Source organism: Xiphophorus maculatus, chromosome 12, assembly GCF_002775205.1.
Source record: "Xiphophorus maculatus strain JP 163 A chromosome 12, X_maculatus-5.0-male, whole genome shotgun sequence".
Taxonomy (NCBI): domain Eukaryota; kingdom Metazoa; phylum Chordata; class Actinopteri; order Cyprinodontiformes; family Poeciliidae; genus Xiphophorus; species Xiphophorus maculatus.
This window is the reverse complement of record NC_036454.1, coordinates 22,071,579-22,089,902: the sequence shown is the minus strand read 5'-3', so window position 1 is coordinate 22,089,902 and position 18,324 is coordinate 22,071,579. Positions and strand designations below refer to the sequence as shown.

At 37.7% G+C, this 18,324-nt stretch overlaps 1 protein-coding gene across 1 annotated transcript; it reads right to left on the bottom strand.

Moving 5' to 3' along the window:
• Positions 1 to 9,362: 9,362 nt before the first annotated feature.
• LOC102238412 (chymotrypsin-like elastase family member 2A) lies at positions 9,363 to 13,796 on the bottom strand. The gene is made up of 8 exons (XM_005808504.2): positions 13,740 to 13,796; positions 13,471 to 13,559; positions 13,158 to 13,255; positions 12,718 to 12,846; positions 11,285 to 11,421; positions 10,822 to 10,967; positions 10,265 to 10,417; positions 9,363 to 9,415 (listed from the first exon to the last, which is right to left on the bottom strand). Exons 1-8 carry the CDS (start codon positions 13,777 to 13,779, stop codon positions 9,398 to 9,400), a joined length of 810 nt encoding a protein of 269 aa, XP_005808561.1. The 5' UTR covers positions 13,780 to 13,796; the 3' UTR covers positions 9,363 to 9,397.
• Between the last annotated feature and the right edge of the window lie 4,528 nt (positions 13,797 to 18,324).

The window sequence follows — 18,324 nt, the reverse complement described above, 5'->3', positions numbered from 1 at the left end:
TCTGGCTCTACCAAAGAAAAGCATCATGATGTTGTTTTTATATTTCATTGTGTGAATAATGTGTTCAGGTAGATGTGCAGCATTGCAATACTGCAGCAGTCGTCTCTGTTCAGGAGTGATTTCAAAGTTATTCTTCCCTTTATGGACTATTCAAGTTGGCTAATAAAGCTTGATTTTGGTCTCATCTGACCAGAAAACATTTTTTCACATGATTACTAAGCGTCTCATCTCACTAGGCGAACTGCGAAAGGGATTTCTTATGGGGGCTTTTTATATTAGCTGTCTTCTAGCCACTACACCAGTTTTGTGAAGTGAATAATAAATAGTTGTGGACACTCCAACTGTGCATCTCTGCAGTCTCTCCTGTTGTTACCTTGGTCCTCTTGACTAATTCACTCCTTTCGTGGGTTTATGTGGAAGATCATGTGTTAGTAGATCTGAAAAGTGCTATTTTCCAATGATGGATTTAACATTGAAATTTCTATTAGTAAAATGATTGAAAAGCATGAATTAATTTATTATCTTATACTGGTCGATCTGAAAACTCAAAGAAAACACGCTAAACTTTATGGTTGGCAAGCAGCGGAAAAGTTGAAGAAGTGTGAAGACTTTTAAAGGCACTGGGTGAAAGTGACACACTTGGCAACAGTAAACCTGACTGTCACGTGAATGCGCTAAGTCCTCGGGTAAAGATTACTTTCCCTTTAATGGGTTAGTCATGAAGTGCAGGGGCTTTATTCTTAACAGGTACTTTTATATGGAGCAACCTACATTTTGTTTCACGGCTGTAGAAGTAGGTTATATTACCAAGATTTATTTTTAGAGGGAAAGGTAGTCTTTCAGTGTCAAATACAAACCCCTAAAGAAACTTATAAAATGTAACATAATATATGGATGTATAAGAGTCTTTCAGTTTTATATGAGAGTAAGGAAGTTATTAAACCAATGAAGAAGTTTTTCTTCATGAATTGTTCTGAATGACAATTTTCAGACAAAAACACATCAAAATGCATTTGTTTTGTGGCTGATATTAAATCGGCAAGTGAGAAAAAACAATGCAACGACCGAGAAAAAAGGATGGTTGTCAACCAGATTAAAAGTGTGAATATTTCCCTACTTAAGAGTTCAACAGATAAAAAAAAATAAATCCTGCTCATCTCCTCAGTCCTCAGCCTTTTCTCTCTGCTCTCCTAATGCATTTCTAATGAGATCTCAGATTTCCTTTTTTCTCCCCAACTGGTGGCAATATTGCAACGGTCCAAGTCGTCTCCTGCTGTTGAGGAGTCATTTCAAAGTTATCCTTCCCTTTATAGGCATTTTATGACCAGGCCAAATAAAGATGGATCACTAAGCTGTAGAAGGTGGCAGTGATGCATTTGATCTGCTTGCCAGCTCCCAAACTTGCTCTGTGTTTGGAGCAGATGGGTCCCCTCTCAGGATGCTGGTGCTATTGTGGAGGGGAAATTGCCCTCATAATCACTAAGTGACATTACTGTCAGTAAAACTACCCTCACTCTTTTGCAACCTGCTTTTAGAAACATAATGTAGCCCTTTGGACAGAATTGAGTAAACATTAAATATGGAGGAGTTAGCCGTGTTAATTAGAGGAATGTGACTGATATTAGACATTAGACAGAGGAAGGTGAAGAGGAACAGTGTTCATGTTCGCATTCAGGTGAGAGAAATCAAATGAGTCTGAGAAATACAGTATGTTAGAACAGAGGGCTGTTTGCACACTCATTTTAATTTCAAGCAGTCACTGGGCCATGACAAGGCGAGTCCCAGAGTTATTTGTGATCTCAAATTATAGCACCATTGCCAGATGCACACTTCCCAAAGTGATCGTGGCTCATGTTTGAATCATTGAAAGGCTCATTAGCTTTCACTTGCAAGAAAAATATCGCTTTATTATGAAGCAATGCAAAAGTATTTACACCCCATGAACTTTCTAACATTTTGTTACGTTACAAACTAATGCTCTCCCTCCAACTGGACTGATCTTGAGTATTTTGCAAAGCAGAATAGAACAGAACATTTTCATTTGTTTGTCTTACATTTGTGATGTTTATAGAAAGTTCTGTGGAGTTCTTTGCACATTTGGAATGAGCAAATCTGTAAACATTAAAGGTCAACATTGGTTGCTGAAGCTTTCACTTCAACCATCACCTCATTCCTAAAATTTTGTGCCAATCTCTTAGTTAAATGGAAGAGACGTGAAAGTGTTTAAAACATTAATGGGATTGATTTAAAGGCTCAAGGATCACAGGATTTAACTGAACCACCTCCAACACTTGTAAACACACTCCTTAAGGCCACAGTCAATACAAAGATAGAACCCAGTGTTATACAATCACTGTGCTCTGCTGCAGCGACCGTCTGAAACTGGGAGTAGAAAACATTGTAATCCAACAAGAGTATGAGATTTAGCCTCAGTGTATGAATAGTGTCACTGTTTGATACAGAGCCCTGTTGTGTTCACATGCAAAAAAAAAAATCAAATGTAAATGCAGCTTGTGTAATGCACCAATGTGCTTGTTTGCTGAACAATGCAGGTGGGCTCTGCATGCAAAGACAAACCATGTTCACAGTGACCACATGGAAAGCAGGTTAGTACTTGTGCATATCAATGAGTCACCTGCAGTGAATTACCTGACTTAGGGTTGATATGTGAAGATGATAATTAAGGTGATTGTTTCTGAAAGACAACATTTAACACATTTTCAAAAGTAGGTTTGGTTTTAATATGATTGTTAAATAGCATCAGAGATGCTGATCAAAGACTGTGTTTAAGGGGATTTAACTTTTCACATGTGGGTGAAGCATGGGAGTAGGTTTGGGTATGGACGGTCGTGACATGTCACGACCAATATTCAAGGGATATAAAATAGTCCCGACCAATTCTTGCCATATAAATAAAAAAAAAACAAACATATGAATTTTTTAACAAAAACAAAATAAATAAACGAAAATCTACATTGATTAGTTTAATATTTCAATATACTACGCAGTGGTAGCATTCATTTTAAATGCTGCTGAGGTGGTGAGTAAGTTGTAAGGTCCCACCAAAACTTAGACCAAACCTACGCCCTTGGGGTGAAGAGCAGGTGGGTGACCTTGCATCACAGTTACTCTTTCAGAGAACAACTATTTAATAAAGCTGCTAAAGATGAACTCTGACAACTTTACTAAATATTGTAAAATATCATCATAATGTTTTAAGGGTCAAGCTTAGGTGACCTTGTGGTTTCATCTCCAGAATTAGAGGACTAATGTCTCAGCAAGACCTAGAGAAACTCATCCATGCGCTCATCTTTAGTCACACTGATTATTGCAACAGCGTCTTCACAGGTCTGTCCAACAAATCAATCAAACAGCTGCAGCTGATCCAGAATGCTGCTGCTTGTGTTCTCACTAAAACCAGGAAGATAGAGCACATAACACCAGTTTTAAAGTCCCTGTAGCTCAAAGAATAGACTTTAAAATACTGTTGTTAGTTTATAAATCACTGAACGGTTTAGCACCACAATACATTAAAGATCTGCTGTTGTTGTATCAACCTTCCAGACCTCTCAGGTTCTGGTTCTGGTCTGCTCTGCATCCACAGAACCAGAACCAAATGAGGAGAAGCAGCTTTCAGCTTCTATGCACCTCAAATCTGGAACAAGCTTCCAGAAAACTGTAAAACAGCTGAAACACTGAGTGCCTTTAAATCTCGACTAAAAACCCACGTGTTTAGGATTGTAATCGAAATGTAACCAATTACGGATTTAATGATGGAACTTGATTTAATGTAATGTTTTGATTGTTGATTCTATGTTGCATAACTTTGTGTTTTTGTGTTTGTTATGATGTAAAGCTCTTTGAAATGCCTTGCTGCTGAAATGTGTTATACAAATAAAATTTAATTGAATTTGATTGATTGATTCTCTTAGATCTGGAGGTTTAGTAACCAGCAGAAAGAACTGGTACCTTTTTGTAAAAAAACATTTTTGGTCAAGCAGCTTTTCATGTCCGTTAATACGAAGAATTATTTACTGAGGGCTTGAATCTGATTCCAGCCTGGGAGGTTTTTAGATTCTAAAAGAATACCAAGCTTGTTGTCATTATTAGCAGCCAGCCCACGATGGCTCCATGATGGTTCTTGTTTCATTGTGGTCTCTTTCAAGCTATGTTGTATTATTGTCTTTTAAGCTGTTTTATGTGGTTTAGAGGAGATTTGTGGACATGCACAGCAAATTAACTAAGGCTATAAATGTTACAGAGTTTACTGCAATTCAAAGTATGCAGATTCCAGCTGAATTTTATTGAAACCGTAATAAAAAAAATTTAAATATAACTTGTACTTTTGCTTTATCTGGAAAACAACGGTCCCGTAGTTTATAGTTTGCAGTTCAAACTATAAACTGATTAAAAGAAAAATAGTATTATCTCTTTGGCTCTGAAAAACCAGGGAATACATAAAAGCAATAAATCTTTTGTGGTAGTTGTTACAAGTCATATTTATATCACTTCTATATGTGGTATTTGGTTGACATACAGTGTTGATAGATGGCATTCTGAAAGTACCACAGTTCAATGGTGCATGAAATGTGTTATAAATGATCAAAAATAGGAAATAGACTTAAAATCAGTTAAATAAATATTTATCTAATTAGAATATTAAAGACTCAATAAAAAAAAAACATATTTAATGATTTCACTATTTTGCTAGTTATTTCTTGTTTGTGTGTGATAGTGATCTGTGGTGACATCTGATGTTGAGGCATAGCACACGTCACAAGAAGTATTTAATGTACTAATTAAACATAACAATAAAATATAATGACATTTTAATTTAATTGAATTTCACACAAAAAAATTTAATCATAAAGTCTTGACAAATATTTATGTATGTATGTTTGACTGGAACAAATAATTTCTTAATGACTTATTTTTAACTTCGTGACATTTTTGGCACGCCATATCGTCTATTTAGTGGGTTTCTTCAAATCGGTCACTGTGTGTTTGTCCCTCCAACAATGAGCGGCTGCATTCAGACTGAAAACAAACATTTCACAGCTCACCCGGTTGTCCTCTCTGATGTCTCTTCCCCACGGATTTGGCTGCTACACCTCCAGGCTCAGATCATAATCCCGAAGCAAACAGACAAGCAAAAAACCAACAAGCGCTGAACTTCTCCTTCTCCACAACGATGCAAAAACTTTTGGCTTAAAATAAGTTCCCGCGCTGACACGCAGCGCCCATTTCGCAGGACTTCAGCAGATCAATGATGCCGGTCTCTCAATGTCCTAATCGGGTCAAATTGACGCGGTGTCCTCGGTCAATTCCTGACTGCTGACAGACGCAAAAGAGGCGGCAGAAGTAGACGCTGCTGTCACTGTGGCTCATCATCATCATCATTATTATCCCCCGCCTCTCCTCCTCTGTCCCTCCCTCAGTCTCTTGCTACTCTCTTTCTATTTACAGACGCTCTAAGGACATCCGATCAGGGGCTTTCCTTTCACCTCTGAGACTCGCCAGAGGTCATTGCGACAGTTTAACCCATCAACATTAATAATGCAAGGAAAACAGATACGTAGCTCAGAGAAAGCAGCTTTAGAAAGTTAAATGAATAAATAAACTTTTGTCCAAGTCGTTTTGAGAAAGTCTTTCAGCTTTCTTACACGCTTGGTTTTACATCATGCTAATTAAATGTCACAATTTGTGCAGTGTGCTTTGATATGAAGGTGTCACTGGAGAAGCACTATCCACATTCAGTATTTATGATGAATTTGTATCATGTGCAGAGTTTTTGTAATATGTCTTGTGAATTATGTGCACCATAGTGAGGGACAAAGACATAATTAGTTTTGGTCTACAAACCTGCATATAAATAACATCTATTTCTCCATTATTGTGCATTATTCCTTTTGTAAATAAACAAATCTGATCATGAGATCAATATTTACTTTGAGTAGCAGAAATGGCTTTCAAGCAATTGATAGTTAACCGTTTTTCCTTTGCCTTGTTTCACCCCAAAGTCCATATTTGTCATCAAACGTTTTACATAACGAAAACGTTAAAATATTGCAGGGAGATTACAATCTTTTCAGATGGGAATTAAATTTTATTTTGACAGTTTTGTCATAAATCAATTAATTTTGTTTCAGCAGCATAAATGTTGTTACTGAAATAAGCAACACAAATCACAGAAGTGAAGAAGTAAAAAAAATAAAATAAAGCAAGAAGTTTACCAAGGATTCTTCCTAAAATGAAAACATTGTTATTCTGAGACTGAACAGACTGTCTTCAGTCAGAGGCTTCTTCAGATCTGCTGTAATACTGAAAGCCACAGGAGATCCTACATATTCACAACCATCATTTTCCTCGACTACTCTTTAAGGAATCTTGGACATTATCAGAGACAAGAACATTTAACTTACCTTTGGGATTCATAAAGCATTTCAGATTTTTAATTTAATTTAAATTACAGACATGAGCTGAGCAATAGCAGGTACCATTTGTTTCACATGAGCAAAGTGAACTAACATATTTTGTAAATGTTGAACAGAGAATAGGAAATGAGTTTTTTAAAATGTGTGTGTTACTGAGATTGTGCCCAAATAAGAGCAAATAAATTATTTTATTTTTAACCAAAACAGCTTAATGTCCAAACAGAGTTGCTTTATCTTCCATCTTGTGCTCTGCTTTGTATAATCTAAAACAAGGCCCCTAAAGCTGAATAGCTGCTGTTGTAATTTCACACTTGTTGCCTCCCATTTTCCTCATTAGTATTCAGGACAACAGTAGGGTGTCCCTGGGGAATTCAGCTCTGTCCCGCACTTCTTTGTATGTGTGTGTAGTCGTACAACCATCTTTGTAGGGACCCGTTCTAGTTCCAGACACTGGGAGGTACTGGATGTTTTCATAAAATAAGATTTTTCACGATTTATTTATGCTAACTTTGGTTAAATAGCTTTATGGCTGACTTTGGAGCAGGGGTTAAATTGTATTAGGAGTTTAATTTGGACTAAATGGCTGCAAGCTCCAATTGTCCTCACAGAGGCTGACAAAGGGCTGTGTGTGTGTGAGTGGAAAAGGAGAGGGGAGTACCATGACCCTGAGTTCAGGCAGAGACAAAGCTTCCTTTAAGGCCTCATCATCATTCCCAGTGCTCACACCAGAAAGAAGCTTCACTGGGGCACAGGTCCAGCACATTCATCAAGGAGGCTCATATACCCCACATGTTCGTAATGCTTTAAAAGCTGAATGGCTTCAATTAAAAATGAATGCAGTGGTTATCATTCTAACAGCTGCCTGATGACGTATAAGCCTGATAAATGTAATGAAATGCAGTATGAAATTAAAAACATCTAATTAAATTCAAGAAATTAGAGTATTATATGTTACTGCAATAAATTGTATTCAAAGTTTAATGAGCATAGATAAAATTATAGGGCTTTTGTACTTAGTGCCTTATGCCTATTGTCATAGGTTATTAAATTATTTGTCACTATAATTACGCTAAAAGGCGGTAAATTACATGTTTTCCTGTCCAACTGCAATTAATAGCACTAGTAATCCAACAAATTTATGATGTTTAAAGGACTTACTGTACTGAGTAATACATTTTCGAGTAATACGTTTTCAAAATAATGCGTATTTCTACCGGATGTTTTCTGTCATTGTGCTGCTTGAAGGCAGATCTCCTCCTCAGTCTCAAGTCTTTTGCAGCCTTTAAGAGTTTATTCCCTCCCAAAACTTTCCTGTTTTCAGCTTTGGTTCATTTTCTTATCAACCACCACCTTTGTGTCTGAACCACCTTCCCTGTCCCTGCCAAAGAAAAGTCTCCCCACAGTCTTTCACCAGCAGGTCACCTGTAGGTAATTCTTTTGGTCTTCATAATGCTCTTCACATGTTCTCTGACAAATCTCCCAGGTCTTAGCTGAACAGCTGGATTTAAATTGAGATTAAGCTACATACAAGTCTTTCACAACTTGTTCCCTTGGGATTTATGTAGGGTTATCACAATAAAGGCAGCAGAATACAAATTCAGGCCACACTTTTTAGATAATTTTCTGTAAAATAGGTCAAAAACCATGTATCATTTTTTTCTCTGCCTTGTATACAGTATGTGTGCTACTTTGTGTTATGTCACAAAATGTAAAAATGAACCAAATGGGAAACACTGCGCTCTGTTTTGTGTGGATGCATTGAAATAAATAAGTAAATAAAAGATTTCCATTAACAAAACTATATAAGTCAGAGATGTCATGAGGAGTACATTAGATGGAATATGCATCACACGGTCAAAGCCTGACACTCTGCAGAATCCTCCTTCTGTCATGTGACAAATTGACCTAAAATATTTGGGTTCATGCACTAGATGGGGGATATACTATAATGGACATGCAGAGAAGCTGCATGCCCTCCTGCATCTTCTTGAGGCTGCTCTTAATGTACTGCACTGTAAAGACACATGCATGGAACCGCACACAGAGCACCATTATTACTCACTCAAATAGGATGTGTCATGTGTGATCACTACATCTCATGTCAGCGAAGATGTTTCCACGCTTCCAGTACATTTAAAGTGTTCCTGTGTGTATTTTTGCAGTGAGAGAGAGAGAGAGAGAGAGAGAGAGAGAGGGAGAAGAAAGCAGAGAGGCAATTTTATTTCTTTTCCAGTCTTCACCCCACTTACTCTTTCCTCCACATCTCATTACAGCATTGATATGGGAAGAGATAAAAAGTAAGAAAAGATAGAAATGTTAATCACAACCTTGTCATATCTGGCTTCTGCATTTTTAGATTGCGGACGTCATGAGGAAATATTCTCCTCGGCGGTAGAATATTATGGTTTTCATAAACCTTGCACCCTAGCTGTGGGGATGGGTGAGGGTGCGGAGGCAAAGCAGGTCAGTTTCATGCATGATTATTAGATGTGCATCTCCTACTCCTTTTTGATGCTCACAGTCTTATTCAACTCAGGATTACTTGGCATCTCATCTGACAGTTTAATTTGAATCTCGGGTCTCATTTCTTTAATACTGTAAAAAATAAAAAAATAAAAAATTATGGGAGTCACATTTGTTTGCTGGTGCTGTTTTTCCATGCAGAAACATTGGTTATTATGCACAAAATTCAGATTGGGGATGCTGTCAGAAGCAATTCTCTATCATGAGTTTGTGAGGACACCTGCTGGGCAGATCTTGATACTGTTTCAGCTTCTAAGAAGCCAGAATGTGTTGCTGCTCATTTAATTTAATATAATATGAATGCGTATCTAAGTAATAAATACTTGAATATGCATTAGGCCTTGTCAAATATGCATTTGCAGTTACTAAATGTACTTTACACCAAACAACACACTTAAGACAACTGCATATTTTGGGGAATTTTTATTGACATATCATCTTTAATTATTCAGCATCACCTACAAAAACACAGAGAAAAACATAAAACATTGAAAGGATTGTTCAGATTCTGTTCAAGTGAGATTCTGTTAAAAGATTAAAAGAAGTTAAAATCCCAGTGAGCATTTGTTAAATAAAATATTTGTCTAAATTGTCCCTTGACACCTAAGCAAATATTGAGATCTGGGGTAGAGAGCATCCAGAAAGTATTCACAGCACTTCACTTTTTCCCCGTTTTGTTATGTTTCAGCCATATTCCAAATTGTATTAAATTGAGATATCCCATCAAAATTTTACACACATTACCAAGTACCTCATTACAACAACGTGGAAAAATGTTTTTGAGTATTTTGCAAATTTATTAAAAACAGAAAACCAAGAAATCCCGTTTACGTAAGTATTCACATAATGGAAATGGAAAGTGGAAAGTTCTTTAATGCAGGTAAGATATTAATTGTGTTTAACATAAAAAAAAACAACAAAAAAAACTTCCTTTCCAAAATCCCGAAACATTCCTTTATGCCTCCTTGTGCTTTTCTAACACAACTTGGGATTGGCAATTATCATATAAGATATTGTTACTGAAGGTGAAAAAAAAGATTGGTGATTTATTTTATAATAATTATGAACTCTAAACAATGGATTTGACACAATGCAACAATTGTGTCTTTTTAATTCAAATTAATGGAACTGTTGTACTGAAGAAGACAACTGATGATTGGTAAGTTTGTTTTTGGGGCTCAGACTGAATGCAGTGGAAAACGTACCTCTTTATTAAATACATTTTATCAATGCTTTTTAAATTTTTTCAGGAAATACCAACATGAATTCTAATGTAGTTTTAAGAATACATCAGCCATCTTTTTTACCTGGTCAATCCAGCTGTTGAAAGCAGAGACTCTGGTGAAGACGGTGGGTTTCTTCTCGTAGTTGCAGCCGAAGCCAGACACAAAGCTGGCAATGCCATGGATCTCCCAAAAACCTTCAGCGTTCTTACAATTCAGAGGGCCACCAGAGTCACCCTGAACAAGGAGATTCAGAAAGAGGGTTTATGTTTTATTCAACTGAAGGAGCGACCAGAAGATCGACCAGAAAGAAAGAAAGAAAGAAAGAAAGAAAAAGAAAACTGGGAAAATCACTATCAAAATTATTGATTTATGAAGAATGCTGCAGGACACGGGGACACAAGAACAGCATTTGTTGATTCTTGGCATCACGCCACAAAAAATAACTTTGAGGGGAAAATTATTCTGTTTCATTTCAGTGGGATCACTTTGTAGGTTTATTTTTTGTGTGGCTTCAAAACAGCTTGTCTAATCACCGATCAGGCATTTTGAAGGAATAAACAAAGCAACTTAAAACACATAACTGCTGAAATAATCATCTCCCTCCTCATGCACATTTTCAAACAGTGCGGCAGACCTACGTTGCATCCAGCAATAATTCCATCCCCACCGGCGCACACCATGCTGGTCCTAACAGCGATGCCCCACCAGTCAGACTGGGAGCAGGTGGCGTGGTCAGCCACAGGCATCAAAGCCTGCTGCAGCTTATCAGCAATGGGGCCTCCGGCTAAAACACACAGGCAGAGTCTATTACCGTCATACACATAAACTTGCTGGCTGTCAAAGCTGCTTTACAGGAGCTCCCCGAGAGCAAAACTCACAGTCTGACCCAAATTTTCAATTTAGAAGTAATCCCCCTGCTGAAAAGTTTCAGCTCAAATCGTATGCAGGTAATTTTCTTCCCAACTTCCCAAATAGCTCCGGTTAACCCTAACCGTTTATGAATACTGTCACTGTGGCTAAATACTGGCCAAACATGCTAATGGAAATGATACGAGGAGTTTTCAGGAATGCAGCCAAAACATAAACAGAGGAAGAACTTACTGTACACTCTGCCCCAGCCAGTGATGTAGCAGGGGTAGAGGTTGGTCAGCAAAGTGCCAGGAGCGGGGATGCATCCCAGCTGCACCTGATCACTCAGAGTCACTGGCTCGGACAACTTAATCAGGGCAATGTCATTACTGCAAGGAAGACAGATAGAGAGACAAAGTCTTAGGGAGGATCGACTTCCCCAACCTAAGATACTGAAAAGCAAGGTGAGGAAGTCAGTGCATCAATAAATTGCAATAATATTACTTTCCAAATGCTAATATAACACTTTGATTTAAATGTTACTGAGGATGTTGGTTCATGAAGGTAATGTGTGATGTTCAGCGGAGAACGTCAAGGCTAACATCTTAATAGTAAATGTTTTATCAATTAATCAATTTAGCAACTTTTCAAAACATAAGACGTTTCATAATTATGTGAGGTAAGTTACATGTTGGAATAAGATTAAAGTTTGTATCCAGATTTAATTACTTTACCAGTAGCACCACTGTTGTTGTTGAACCCTGTTCTAATCTTAGGCACTTGCTGAGAAATGGTTTGTTTCATACCACTTTGTTAAAATGTATTTTAAAAGTTTATTATAATTTTGCTAGCATGTTATGCCTTAACTAGCTTATATTGTCAAGCCTGCTAGCAAGCTTATTTTTTGAATCTTAAGGTAGTCAATGCCAATAAACAACACATCTTATCCATAGTTGTCAATGAAAATATTTGTATGTTTACATTCTTATGAAATCAATTCATTTTTGGAATCTAGTTTCTTAAAAACACATTAACTAACTGAGTCCAGGTAAATCAAAATTTTCAGCAATATGCTCGGGCTATGTCACCAACTGGAATGAAGAAAATAGATAAAGAATGGTATTCTGAGTATGTTTGCTTTATGTTATCATTGGAAATACTTGAAACTCCAACCCAGAACAGCAAATAAAAAACTGCTTCTGTAAAGACAGCAAACAGCAGTTCTAGACTTGCTTAAAGTAGGAAAACCTTAAGAGTTTTGGAAATTATATCAGTTAAGTGTCTTTTAGTTGTTAAACAAGAGCACTACTCAAAGATTCTGAAACGTATGATAGATTCAGTAGCTCAGATATCATCGTTACAAGAAGACATTGCAATATGTGAATTTACCTAATTAATGTTTATGCAGAGAGAATCTTATTTCAAGAAATGGTGGTAAGTCCAGCTCCCTGTGAGAGGAAGCTAAAATATCTGTCTTGTGCTTCAAAGACTCAGTTTTGATTCACTAATTGAATTTTTCTATATACAGTATTTTATATGAGTTTCAGAAACATGAACTTTAGTAAATTAATCTAGCCTTACTCTAAGTCCTCTTCATTGACAAAAAGAAGATGAGATCACAATCATTTCCCTCTTTATTCTTTGTTTGTGTTTTTCTTCATAGCCGCTGTCTTTGTCTTTCTTACCCAAAAGCTACAAAGATGGGGTGCCACTTCTCATGGACGATGATCTTCTCAGGCAGGATGGCCTTGGAGCCAGCCTCTTCTTCAACCAGGTTGTGTTTGCCCACAAACACCCTGTAGGAGAACTTGGTACTGCGAGAGAAAACAGACTTGAGGCCCAAGGCAAACCAGACAGAGGGTTTATTAAACAGTTGAATGATTTGATTAATTTGGTCTGATTGTGCTTTTGTGTGGAGGATTAGATAAATAAACTTTGATGATGAGTTGAATTTGCGATAACTTCCAAAATATTTTTCCTTTTTTTTTCTTGGGAGGAAAATTAAGCCTTTGGTGATGCAAATAAGCAAGCAGCATTGCATAGAATAAATACAGAACAGGCAAGCTTTGTGCAATGATGGTTGTGTTCCTGAGTTCTTATCTTTGTGCTCCTCAGCTTCTCATACTTGATGCAATGTGCAGCAGTCATAACCCAGTTGGCAGCAATCAGAGATCCTCCACAACTGTGCCTCCACTCACCGTCCCTTTCATACTGCAGAGAGATCTAAAAAAGGGACACGAGAAAAACAATATACAAAGAAGTGGGCTGTCCTTCAGACGGATGGTATGGATTCCTGATTTAACACTTTAAAAATAGCCCTGCTTAATTGCAGGATTTTCAACAGCATCTGGGTTTGTCATCCGATAGCCAGATGCTGAACCCGGAGGGTCATCAAAGTGAACATAAAAACACAGACAGATGTGTGCACATCAGCATACCTGCCAGGGCCAGCTGTGGGGCTTGGCATCCACTCCATTGACCACACGGGAAGTCAGGGGCTCAACGGGAGGGGTGCCGCACCCAAGGGCTGAAAGGAAAAGGAGTAAGTATTACACAAACACATATATTTAAATATCTTCTGAAGCAGAGTGCAACATTTTTCTCCTCACCAAAGAATCACAAAGGACCAGCTCACTATGTGCTAATGAGCAAATGCAACACAGAGAAACAATTAACCACAGAAATAGAATATTCCAGATGTTCTTACCGCCAGCAATGAGCACTGAGGCCAGCACAATGGGGATCATGTTGATTGATGCTTCAGCTGAGGGACGGCGAGACCCAGACACTCTCTTTTAAACTTTCCACCTCAGGCAGCTCTCTCTCTGAACACAGCAGCACACTCTCCAATTGGTCTGTGGTGGCCTGCTGAGGCTGTAGATGGACCAATGGCAGTGGGCCAGGAGTGTATTTCACACTGGTGTATTTTCTGGGACATTTCTCATGACCTTCCTGCAGCATTAACCCTCAATCACTAACCTTAGCATAGGTAACATTGTTTTTGGACATGAATATATTCATACTATGAGTGTGTTTAAAATGCAGATGGCTCTTTATATGCACCAAAGATAAGTTTCAGTATTCAAAAACCTGCTATACCTACAAAACACCTGGAATTGGATGCCTACGTGACAGCATGGGAAGTCAGCATCTGGATTCTTGGCACTAAAGTGTCTTTTGTTTTTTTTCTTTTTTAAGAATTGCAATATGAAAAAGTGTTCCTAAGAAATTACACGGTAACATTGAACAACAGATGGTTTCGTTGATGCAGAGAGTGTGTTGATATTTTAACACATGCAGTGGTGCGACTAATTCTGCTGTGTCAGGACACCATAAGTGTGACAAAACTTTGCATTCATCACGTTTCACATTCATCTGTCATTTTCTCTGTTGCACATATTTGGATCTCCTACAAAATATTATGACCTAAACTTTCAGGTGGTTGTTTTGTTGATCTAGATGACCTGAAGAAAAAAGGCAGAAATTAAAAGGTAATTGTTGTGGTGTAACAAACCTGAGGGGTCTCAGCATGCAGACTTAATAAATCTGTCAGGGGTTATTAGAAAATATGCTCCACCAATAGAGGGAAAGGACTATGATGGAGAAGAAAATCAAACATCGGTGAGAATGTTTTAAAAAAAACTGTAAATGCCTGAAAATATTGCTTCATAATCTTCACAATTCTGCTATAATTTATGAAGCAGCTTGTTTTATTGATCAAAGTAAATGTATACAAAGCAATTAGTCGGGAAATTTGTCAAATCACTGCAGACTGCAGACTCGACTCTCAGATTGTTCATGAGTCATTTATTTTCCCAATTCACCACTAGATGGGACAGTTCATCTGCTTTGATGCCAAATTCATTTATGTCCATTTAAAGGAGAGGAACAGGGATTATTCTGTGTATAAATATATGTTGTATTTATTTTTATTTGTTCTCACAAAGAAAAGAAGAAAAAAAAAATCAAGTTTGTAAAATCACTTATTTTAAAATTAAGGTACAAAACGAACCATGGAAGTGATTGTAAAAAGTCGCTGGGGTTCTGTAAAAAGCAAAATTCAAAACGGCTAACTATGCTTTCAACGTTTCCTTTAAAAGTTTTTTCTTTTTTTTCTTTTTTTACCAGGGGCATTTACTCCTTCCATAGTGAAGCAAATTCTCAGAGGAAAGAAAAACACTTTAAAGAGGCAAAAAGAAACCCAAACAACCGGAACAACATGGGCATATGTGTACTCTGCTTTCTTGTATGCATGGCATCATGCAGTGCAAAATGCTTTGTGTTGCATCTCTGTACATCATCCCGCTTACACCATCCCCGTGGTGAAACAAGATGATGGCAGTGTGAGGTTTCTTTTTTAAGCAGATACACAGAAAACGGTCAGGGTTGGTAGGAAGATGGAGGCATCTAAATACAAAACAATCCTGGAAGAAAACCTGTTAGAGGCTGACCAGACCCAAAACAAGTCTGCTCACAGATGCTCTGCATCGAATTTGATTCAATTTGAGATGTGCTGCTAAACAGAATGGGCACAAATGTTATACTCGTCATGAGCAAAACTATCTATTCGATATTATCTTTTCAACTCGCTCTACCTAAATAATACATCCTCAAGCTACATAAGCCACAAAACACTTGCAGTCAAATTTTTGTCTCCAGATGTGATATGCAATTCACTGAAATCTAATTAAAATGTCTCTTGAAATCACTAAAACATTGTCAAACCTCTTACAGGGCAGTGTCCAGCACACCTGATTAAAGCTCTTGTGTTCATTAATTTGATACTGACACAAGATAATGGAGCGAGATATGAACTTCATACGGTTTTGCTGTAAAAGATTTAAGCCTGACCTGTCATAGCTCCCAAATCCTTTTATTGAGGTCAAAACCTCTGATCTCGTAAATCTGCTACTTATCAGTGAAATATGTTGTATCAGAGACAGTCTGTCATGTTCTCCTGACTGAGCAGGCAGAAAAGCCCAGTGACTGAAGCCCTCCGGGGAAGTTGTAGCAGGTACACTTCAGACTGTTTTCCCTAACAGAACAGCAGCTGAACTCTGAATGACACCACTGTTTATGGTTGGTTTATATCATGTTGCAGCAATAAATCCAGCACTGGTCATTGCCATTTTCTACATGCAGCAAAAGAGAAAGATTTTGCAATATGTGTAAATATTATTGTGGCATGCCAGTGATATTGGCTGCTTCCAGCAGTGAGTGTGTGTGTGTTTTTTTTTTACCTCATTTCCCCCTGCATGTCACAGTCACTGGTGTCCCTCCACACAGTCTAATATAGGGCCCTTTCTGAGCCATCTAACATCCATGCTGTTTAAATTCCTACACCACAGCTGCATTTTACAGCAGCTGGCTTATTTACCACAGCCTGCATGTTTAAGGCCAGGGAGCTAATGTAAATCCATCACTGGTCTACTAAAGCTAATCTTGACTGAATGCTTTTCTGCTGTCTCTTTGTGATTGTCAGTGCACATGTTTATTTCATTTTGCTCTTTAATTCTGTGCTACCCCTGTCTCAGAACTGTCAGGCTGGGAACAACTAATTTAATTACATTTTATAAGCACAAATTACGATTCAAGTGTTTCCAGATCTTGTGCATACTTGTCAGGTTTTCTATTTCTTTCATACGAAGAGAGAGAATGTACCAGAGGAGTAAAAATAATGACTGGGCGTGGTCACTGCGTATACATAATGTTGTTGTTTTTTTCCTGCTTAGATATGCTTATAGAAAAAACATTTTTATGGTAGTTTTGTCCATGCACCAAAACAGATTATTTACAACAACCTCTGCAGAGACTTGCAGCTATTTTTAATGAGTACTTTTGGAATAGACTATAAACTAGTCCTCATGCTGGAGCATGACACATGCACAAATCAGAAGTATGCACATGAATGCTGTTCTGCTCTGCATCCCCAGAACCAGAACCAGAACCAAACATGAAGAAGCAGCATCCAGCTTTTATGCATCACAAATCTGGAACAAACTTCCAGAAAACTGCAAAACAGCTAAAAAAATAGTTTCTTTAATTCAAGAATAAAACCCCACCTGTTTAGAATTGCTTTCCATCCATAATCCGTGGAATATTGAGCAACATATTTGTTGTCCATAATTTTGGTGATGGCACGAGAAATTGGTGACTGTAAGATGTTTTTGTAACTTTTTATGTTTGTGTTTATATGATGTAAAGCACTTTGGACTGCCTTATTGCTGAGATGTGCTACACAAATAAACTTCACTCAACTGTCTTATGAAGTTACTAATAATCCTTCAGCCTGTTCACATTTTGTCACATCACAATCACAAACCTCAGTGTATTTCACTGGGATATTACTGGGATATTAAAGTAAAACATGTTCATAAAGTGCATAAAAATGGATGTAAGGTAATCAAAATGTTTCACTTTAAAATGCCAAGAAAACATAAATGTATTCAGTTGTCTTTACTTTCATAGAGCTCAAGAAATACAGTGCAACAAATCGCTTTTAGAACTCACTTACCTGCTAAATAGTCCCTATGGCTGATGTCGCAATGTCTCTAATTTCATCTCAGAATATTTTTTTTCCTGGAAAGGCCTCAGGGATTTGATGGAGAACATTGGTGAACACACGGCATCATTCGGACCGAGGAACAAAAGGGAAAGGTCAGGGAGAAAGATATGGAGAGGTTCAAAACAGGGTAAGATCATGAGTTCTTTTGAGTTTCCTAAAGAAGAAGAAGAAGAATTACTTTATTCATCCCAGCAGGGAAATTATTTCGCAGTTACAGCAAGAATTTTTTTTTTTATACACAGATTAACACACACACAACAGGAGCTGCGTCTGCAGGCAGCCAGCTGAGCCGGTGCCATTTTTGAAGGAGGACATGCAGCAAAGGTAGTCGGCACTGGGAGTCGAACCCGCGACGTCCGCGGGTCTAAGGCCTCCAAATGTGGGGCATGCTAACCCCTGCGCCACCACAGCACCGCCCTAAATATGCATTACTTATCATTTATATGTGATGGTCTGTCATATGAAGTCTCAATTAGGCAAAGTTTGTTGCAATGCAACAAAAACATACAAAAAGGTTTATTGGGCATGAATATAGCCTGTTGTCTCTTGCTGACCCACTTTGATTTACCTAAATAACAGATTTCTAGGTTGCATAAGACTGCAGACACAGAATATTCTGATAGTAGATAAAATATGTAAGTCTGTACCGACCCAACCTAGTTGAACAAACATGGACAAACATATAAAAGTCACATGCAGTAAAACACAATTTTTGATCTTTTCTCAC